This window comes from Aphis gossypii, unplaced genomic scaffold, assembly GCF_020184175.1.
Source record: "Aphis gossypii isolate Hap1 unplaced genomic scaffold, ASM2018417v2 Contig00886, whole genome shotgun sequence".
NCBI classification, from domain to species: Eukaryota; Metazoa; Arthropoda; class Insecta; order Hemiptera; family Aphididae; genus Aphis; species Aphis gossypii.
In genome coordinates this window covers 31494-41438 of record NW_026083340.1, presented here as the reverse complement: position 1 = coordinate 41438, position 9945 = coordinate 31494, and the positions used below count along the sequence as shown (strand labels likewise).

At 31.8% G+C, this 9945-nt stretch overlaps 1 protein-coding gene across 1 annotated transcript; it reads right to left on the bottom strand.

Moving 5' to 3' along the window:
- Nucleotides 1-1801: 1801 nt before the first annotated feature.
- On the bottom strand, nt 1802-2197 carry LOC126555501 (uncharacterized). The gene has a single exon (XM_050210416.1). It carries the CDS (start codon nt 2195-2197, stop codon nt 1802-1804), a length of 396 nt encoding a protein of 131 aa, XP_050066373.1.
- Nucleotides 2198-9945: the final 7748 nt, after the last annotated feature.

Here is a 9945-nt window from a genome sequence, read left to right as displayed (position 1 = left end):
TAAAGTGTCTTTCAAAGTTAACCCCTTTCTTTTTGGGAATTTTAGAAATTAGTGCTGTACTGCTGTTTATTATTTTTGCGAGTTAATATTTTTATATTAACGTTATCAATAATATATATTTGATAAAAGAAAACATATTTGCTCGGTTTTTTCAAATAAACCAATGAAAATAGCGTATTTGTATACGGCGCTGGGGACTCTGGTCGGTTTGGCAATACGCTGACGGGCGAGGGTCCGGACGACGCGGTCGGAGGTTGGTCAGCTGAATGGGCAGCCACCGCTTCGTTCGGCCGTATACGGACAAGCCCAACAGCTTGGGCGCTATTCGAGCGTGTTTTCGCCGAAGGACGACGTTCCATCGGGAGACCACCCCTCAGACCGGGGCAAGGACGAGGGCTGGACCGCCAGGCCGAGTGCCACCACGACGGGTGGTACCGCGTATCAACGCCACGACGTACGGGCGTCAGGGCCGGTTCCAACGACAACGTCAGCAGCCGCACCGCAGTCACCCCACCGGCGGTACCAGCCCAACCACCAGCTACACCTCCAATCCAAACCAGCCCAACCACCAGCTACACTCCAATCCAGCCGGCCCAATCACCAGCTACACCCGAGGCGTAGCTTGTAGTCGTGGAGCGGTGGATTGAGGAGATGGAGGTGACAACAGGGCGGACGCGGACAGCTAGGGCCGAGTAGGGTTGTCGCATTTCACGGACTTGGGGGGAGTATGTCACGGTTGTATGTCTATTATCGCAACGACCGCGGCTGCTCTATTCTCGTCCGCGATAACGCGACTGGACTGGGTCGCGCGGCGACCGGTGACAGGCTAGTCTCTCTCGTACAACGGTCGCCGGACGTACACTTTGTAATATATTACGTGGTTTGTTAATTTGTAATAATAAAGTTCCGTCTTAAGATTACGCGACGAGTTTTTTAGTTATCCCAGTCCTACACCTACAAGGTTAATGGAAGCCCATACATATTTAATTTAATAACCTATGTAAATGCATGTTAGCATATAAATAAAAACAATGTTAAAAATATAATATAATCATGTTTATTAAATAAATTGTATACAATTTTTAAGAATTATTTATAAACCATTTTTTTATAGCAAACACTTAATAGAATGTACACTGTTTAGAATTGCTGCGACGTGTGGTATATACTCTATAAGTAGTTGTTTTTTCTGTTCGTCTTTGGTGTAAATGCAGTCAAATTTTAACGAATTCAATATTCTGTCAAGTTCTTCATATTCTATAACACCATAATCTATAGATAGCTGATGAAAATTATGTAGTAGCCACTTGTTAGTTTTCTGACTCTTGCTGTCTTGCATAGATTTTGAATTTTTAAAAATCCAGTGTTGAGTCGCCCATGTCTCTGTGTCTACAATAGACATTTCCTTAATAAAATATTTGTTGTTTACTCCAAAAATGCATTGAAAGTCTATGATGGCTGTAGACATTATGACTTGTCTTTAATATAAGTTTTAACAGTGTTGAGATGACTTTGTATGCTAGGAAATATTTTTTTTATCCCTTCGATATTTTCTCTGATATTTTCTAATGAAGCTGCACTATTACTCATACGTTGCACTACATCTACACACGTTAATTGTAGGTTTTCTGTTTGTTCTTCCAGCACAAGCATAGTTTTGTTATTTTGTTCGATTAAATGTTCGATTTTATCAATTTTATTTGTATATAATTTGATCGACTGTTAAAGATTTGAAAAATTTTTTTTTGTTTCACTAGCTTGAGAACTTCCGAACACGTTCATGGTTATATTACTACTGACACTATACTTTAACATCGCATGTATTTATCCAACTATTATGCGTGTTATCAAATCCGAGCCACTTGACAAGCGTCTGATTTTGCTTTTTACGTATAATTTTTTCGATCAGATATTCGTTCGGGTGTTTGGTTTTATGTATTTCAGCCGAGTAAAAACAACCGGAAATCGGTTTACCCGTATAATCTTGTAACTGATAAGTGACGGGCAATGTTCTATTTATTTTGATAATGTCGAATATTTCCGTAGACCAATTGGGTAAATAACCTTTTGTAAACACACCTTTTTGTGTACTGATACGGACGTTATCACCAACTTTGAATTTAATTCTCTCATTATTAATCTCACGTTGTTTTATTGTAACCGATGAAGGATTTAAATCTGCATGCGTCGGAGTCATTCCTCTCGTTCTATATTTTGAATTGTTATATTCGTTAAGCAACTTTGGTAAAATTGAAATCCATTCGTGTGAACCACGCGTCGTAAATTCTCTAAACATTTTTTCTTTTAATGTACGATTAAATCGTTCGACAATGCACGCTTTCATGATGCTAAACGTAGAATATTTGTGAATATTATATTTGGTCATCAATGTGTCGAAAATGGTGTTGTAAAATTCTTTACCGTTATCTAGTTATAAAAGTTTCGGTGAGCGGTCTAGTAATATTTTAGACATTGCGTTTGTGACTTCTTTTCCAGTTTTCGATTTAATGGCACGGCCCACGCAAATTTAGTAAAGCACTCTAACACGCATAAAATATACTTGTAACCTTTATTTTTCTTTGAATACGGTATCATTTCCACCAAGTCGGCCTGCCATAAATCATTTTTTCCATGTACGTTAACTCTGCGCCTAACAAAATTTTTCCGTGACGGTTTGTGTAGTTCAATAGCGATTTCACGTTTAGACATTAGGTATTCGTTTTATTATCCCAGCTTCATATAATTCTTCAAAAATCGATGTTTTATTTCATTGGAGACGCCTGTATTACCAGCAGCTTTCGAAGCCAAAAGTAATCTTAGCCGGTCGACTAACTCATTCGGATTATCCCAATACACTAAGTTATTTTTCTGCAATTTCATAGATAGTCGACCACCGGAGGGAAATAATTTATGTATTATATCCTTATATTTAGAACCACTTTTTTTGATTTTTTTACTTTTTAAGGTCAAATGTGCCGATGTCTGAATTAATATAGATTTATATACTTGTAGATCGTTTTCGGTGTAAATAAGTGGATTTTTCAAAAATAATAACTGGATTAGACCCGCGGTTGTTGAATAAGTAGTACCGTCGATAAGAATAGAGTTTTCAATAAATTTTACTTCTTATCGCCCAGATAATATTTCCATCTGAAAGTTTTTTCGGGCCATAGGTTTTGTCTAAATCTATAGAGTGAAACCGATTTTCAATTTCTTGTTGAAACTTTTCATTAAGATCGTCGTTATTTTTTATTTTGATCCATGGCGATTCGGTTGTATTCGATAATTTAGTTAAGGGCTCGATAATAGGTTTAAAAGTTTGTGACATTAATTGTTGAACATTTGCTTCTCCAGTTTTTAATGCAATATATTTACGTTTAATATTTTCTTTAGCCTTAACTAACTCATCTAATATACTACCTTCATCCTTCATGACTGCGTTTGAAATGTTAATATTTTCTATTTGTATCACATTATATAATGACGTACATATCAAATCCAAAACGATAACGTCCGTTATCACGGTCACTATCTTTACAAATAACGACGAATGCAAATCTGTCACGGTTCCAACACGTAACGCAAAAATGTTTAAATTGTATGTATGTCATATCGCCAGAACAGTGTTCATTGTATACATGTTTTAAATTTGTCTCATCTTGTTTGAATAATACTATCAAATTGACATTGTCGCGGATCAACTGCTTTGGTACTTTTGAATAACTCTGAGCCAGATAAAATATATCTATTTTATTGTGCCGCCCTCTACAAAAGAATTCCCGTATCACTTGCTGATGTTCTCCAATAACATCGTCCATGATAAATATAGAGTTTGGTAAAACTTTTTCAGGAGAAATGACTTTATCATTCTCGAAAAATGTAAAATTTTTAACACCATCAATATCATCGATTATACGTTTTAATAATTTATATTTTGGTTGTTCTAACATTTTAGAGTATATGTAAACGTTTTCAAAACGTAGACCGTTTTCGTCAACAAGTAGAAAATATATTAAATTTGTTTTACCACAACCGGAACTCCCCAACACCAATGAGCGTATAGTGTTTGGAAATAGATCACCATGTCTAAACTGTATTGTATCCGGAGTATCAATGTTATAAATTCGTAGTTTTTTCTGTTGCTCGATGAAGCGCATTTTTTCACAATAAATATCAATGCTATGTACTTGAAAGCGTCACATGATGTTTCGCGTTCGTAAGCAACACAACAATAAAGGTTCTGGTCTTATTAACTCAGTTATAAATCATTTACCAGAGGAATTACATCTACCAGGCTATAGGTAAAACCATAGGCGGATATCAGGGGGGACTTGGGGGGGCTTAAGCACCCCCAGAATGTAAACGTCAAATTAATAAATTATATGTTTCAATATTTGATATTTACAATTGTTATTTTATTTTGTTGAGATACGACTATACGATAATGATCTGGAATATTCACGGCTTATCGTTGTTGGGAAAACCATATTTTGTAAGTATAATATATTGATAATCGCGAATATTCTAGAACTTGTTTTCCGATACCTGTAAAGTTATAAATACGCAAGCTGCAGACCGCCACAGCATTAGTGTCGATTACGTTTTTGGAGCGTATATGGTGATCGCCTTAATTTTTTTTTTTGTGTTTTTAATACATATTACCTACGCGTGGTTTTCCGTAAGTGACGTGCTAAACAAATAAACAATATAATTTTATATTATTTGTGTGAATTGTGTATTTATCTGAAGTAATCAATTAATTTTAAATTTTAAATTGTAATTAATTCAATAATGGCTAAAAGAATGTTTGATGTCTTTAATATTAAAAAACAAAAATTAGTTGTTACTAATTCCTCGTCAACAACAACACTAGAATCTGAAAATGAAGATCTAAATATTGGTTAAACATTGATATAACTACACAAAACAGTGTTGAAAATATTGTAGATAAAAATGTCATTTCCGACTTGGGAACTTTAATAACAGGCCCTGTGCGACCAATTTTAACAGTAAGTACAATTGTAGGTAAACACTAAACATAGTTTAAGTTATTATATTATATTTAAATTAAATATATTGCAGTCATATCCACTAACTAAATTGGTACACAAAATCGCGCTTTCAATCATAAGCATTACAAAACATATGAATGGCTTGAATATAGTATATCAAAAGATTCAATTTTTTGCTTTGCTTGTAGAAATTTAGTACTGGAAATAGTGGCAATTTAAAAATAGCTTTCTAGTTGGTTTTAGAAATTGGAAAAAAGCAAGTGCTTTGTATTATGCTTATTTATAATTTTTCAATTATAATTATTAATAAGTATATTATAATTATTAATCTATAGTTGAGTGTTTTTAGTGGATTTAAAGGTGGAAATAAAAGTAAACTCAATAAATTGAATGCACATGCTAAAAAGTAATTTACATCTTATATGTATGGTTAAATGGTCAGAATATCAGAAAACAAAAGAAAATGGTAGTGTTTATTCTCAAATATCTTCTCAGCATGCATTGATGGTTGAAAGTAATAAAAATATTTGAAAATGTTAGTTGATATTGTTTTATTTATACGTTGTCAAGGAATTGGTTTAAGGGGACACGACGAGACAAAAGATTCTTTAAAACAAGGTATTGAGCTAACAACTAAAAAGTAATAAACAATATTATTAATAGTCTCAAATGATCTTAAATGTAAAATATCTAATTATGATAATTATTTGCAAAAAATTAATATATTTTAGGAAAACTTTAAAGAATGATGTAAATTGTTAGCAAAAAGTAATGAGGAATTTGGAAAAAATTTAATCTTAAAACCAATTACTCAAGTCATATAATTCAAGATGAATTTATAAATATATGTGCAGATGTTGTGAAAGAAATAATTGTGAAAGATATTGAAGACGTTGAGGTGTTTGGAATTATGTGTGATGAAGCAAGGTGAAGTATAAATTATGTTTTATACATGGACTTCTAAATTTATTTTATTAAATTAATTATAGGTGTTACAAACAAGAACAAATGGCATTATGTGTTAGATATGTTAAACATCTAGATGTTGTTGAGAGATTTCTCGGTTTTATAGATTGTTCTAAGAATCAAGATGCTGAAAGTTTATATTATTACATATTATGGTACCTGAAAAAGTGTAAACTTAGTTCTAAACCACAAATAGTTGCTCAGTCATATGACGGTGCAAATGTTATGTCTGGGAAATTTAATGGACTACAAAATAAAATAAAAAATCAATATCCTTACGCTATTTATACCCACTGTATGGCTCATAAAATGAACCTCATTGTAATTGATATGTGTAAATATGTAAAGGTAATGCGCAGCCGGTGAGTTGATTCCCGAGACCTGTTTTATGTATTAGTTGATTCCCGGGTCATTATTAGGTATGTATGAGTTGATTCCCGGGTCATTAAGAGGTAGGTATGAGTTGATTCCCTATTGTTGTACATAATTTATTAATAGATTGCACGAGTAAAGAGTTTACGACCGTAAACAGTTCGACCGTCACACACATATAGCACAGATAAAGAGCGAATTTACAAAAAAAAAAAATCATTACATGTCGCACGCTCGCGAGTGTGTGTATGTGTGTGTTGGTCGAACACCGTCTTTATCGAAGATTATCGTCATTGTTATTACCTACGAATATATATAACGTATTTGTTATTGGTCATGATAATTGATCTTAGATAGTTAGATAGTAGTTTTTATAATTGAATATAATCTAGAATATTAGGCGTGTTCCAGTATTGTTACAACCATTATTAGTTCAACGTAAGTTGTGTCGTTGCGTTAAAAACTGTTGTGTATTTTTTGAAGTGAATATTTTTAAATAAATATGGAATTATATTAAGTGAAAAATCGAAACCATGATACCAATGGATGGGTATAAGTTTTGTTTCCATAAAATGCTGGCAAACGATATTCAACGCTGGACTTGCAGCAAAAGTAGCTGCAAGTGTATTTAAAAATCAATTGTTATAATAAGATTATAGAAAGTAACACCAATCATAACCACGATAAAATTGAGGAAAATATTAGTAATCGGCAAGCGCTGAGCAATTCCTTAAAAAGGAAAGCTGTTGAAGATGTTTTTGCTAAGCCTTCAAAATTAATTCGCAGAGAGTTGAAACACGGAGATGTAAGTACTCTAACGAATAATACTTATCTTCTTTAATACGGCATAATAAACATCGAGCTCGTTTACTATTCTTATCCTCCACTACCGAAAAGCGCCATCGAAAACACACTCGATTTTAGAATCTATGAACTATAAGGACTAATAACAATGAACAGTTTGTATTGTTAATAATAGCGTGAGTTCTATTATAGGTTTTCTACTGAACCTAATTTGAACGTTTTATGTGACGTTACAGATATTTATATGGATGGGACTTTTAATGTCTGTCCTAAGTTTTTTACTCAACTTTTTACCATTCATGGATTTAAAGATGACGTATATATACCACTTGTATTTTTTTTGCTACCCGACAAACAAAAGACCACTTACGAGCTAGCGTTTAAATATTTGGTTGATCACTGTAGTTTGCACGGTATGATACTCGCACCTGTTCAAGTATTTATAGATTTTGAAATTGCGATTCATACGGCAGTAGAAAACGTGTGGCCAACATCACAAATACGAGGGTGCCGATTTTATCTTGCCCAAAGTTGGTGGCGGAAAATTCAGAATCTAGGTCTCTCGGCAATTTACAAAGACACTAGTTCAGAAAACGAAACCGGTAATTTTTTGAAATTATTTTTTGGCCTACCATGTTTAAGCCCGACAGAAGTTAGCGATTGCTTTACAGACGATTTGATGGCAATTCGACCAACCGGTGACGAAAGAATTGAAGAGTTTATGGACTATGTATTTGATAATTATATTTCCCCAGAAGCAAGTTTTCCACCAAGTATATGGGCTCAATTCTCCACTGTTTTAAATAGAACTACAAATAGTTGTGAGAGTTTCCATTCGAAATTCAACAGTTGTTTTTATAATGGGCACCCAAATATTTATGTATTTATAGATGAGCTGTTAGAAGTACAATCCGAAACTTACATAAAATGCAGGAGTACTGGAAATAAAAAATCTAAAAAAAAAAAAGAAAAAGAAATTTTTTTAAGAGAAGTGATGACGCAGTATACTGGTAATATCATTACCAGATATCAATTTATAAAAACAACATGTTACAAATTTTTACCAAATTATTAATTTTTTTAAATTTTTTTTAACAAACTACTAATTTTTGTATTTTTTTTATCTAATTACTGAATGTTTTTAATAATTTTTTTAATAAATAATAATAAATAATATTTATATTATTATTTTTATTATAATATAATATAATGCAAAATGAATGATTTTCAAAATATGAAAAAGTTTAAAAATAAATTTATAAATTAATAAATAAATAAATATAAAATATTATATTTTAATTAATATTAATTAATATTATATTTATTAATATATTTATTTATAAATTAATAAATTTATAAATAATTTTTGAGAAACTTGTCAGCCAACCTCCTCGTGGTGTTTCTTGTGTTATGCTGATAGGCTGAATATTTTACCAAGTATTGAAAAAAAAAATAATGAGCTGGGAATCAACTCGTACGTACCTCTTAATCACCCGGGAATCAACTCAACGGTATCGGTGCAGGTAAACAGATACCCGGGAATCAACTCGTACGCAGCCAGGTAATGAATACTTATATACATCTTAGATCTTCATGATTTTATTTATTACTTATATTAATATTAGGAAACAAGGCATGTGTTCAACACTTTAGAATCCCTGTACGTACATTTTTCTCATCCGTCGAAAAATCAAAAAAATACTGAGATTCAAACTAAACTAGGAATAAAACATACGACAATGATTAGACTTAGTGACACTAGATGGAATTGCCGTTATCGAAATATAGAGTCTGTAAAAACAGTTATAAAGCAATTATTCAAGCTTTAGAAGAAGAAATTGAAAATGAAGATGATAGAGGAGTAAATGAAGCAATTGGTATAATATAATAAGTAATAATTAATGATTCCAAAGTATTTAAATTCCAATATTTTTATTTTAGGTATATTAACAAATTTAAAAATTGGACGATTTATAGTTTATTTATTTATCTTAAATAAAATATTAATTAATATTAATATTGTTTCTAACAAATTTCAAGAAAAAAATGCAACCTTAGGGGAATCTAAAAATATTATTGAAGGTATGATGATGACTTTTAAAAATTCTAGAACAACAGAGTATTTTTCTAAGCTTTGGTGTGGAATAGAAATCTTTGCTAAAGACAACGGAATATCAATACAAACGCCATCTATAGGTAAGATTTAATAACATATTATATTTATTTATAATTATAATAATTTTAAGTTAATATTTACTTAACTAGGATGCAAAAGAAAAAGACAAGAGCCACACAATCTTAAACATTTTGATACTACTGTAACCACTATTGCTGAACAAAATATTAATGACACCATTGAAACCATTGAAGATTATTTTAAAAAAAATGCTTTCTTTCCTGTATTTGATGCTATCTTGATAAATCTGGAAAAAAGATATTCTACTGAAAGCCTCCAAATGGCTACAGCTGTTGATCAATTTTTTCAATTAAACTTTGAGGAAAGTCTTTTCTTTGTAGATCATTATAAAGTAAGTATTGTATCGGTTTCTGAAAATTAATTTTTACTTACCTATGCTCTAGTTTTCTAGTTTTATTAAAAGTGAACCTGTATTTTGTTATTTTTCAGGATTTGATGAATGTATCTAAAATGTATTACAGTCAGAAATAGAAGTGGAAAAGAATTGTATATTGCAGTCTACTGATGAAAATTATATAACTTTAAATGATGTGAAAAAGGTTTTAACAAAACAGACTTTCCCTAATTTATATAAACTATTTCAAGTTGCTTTAA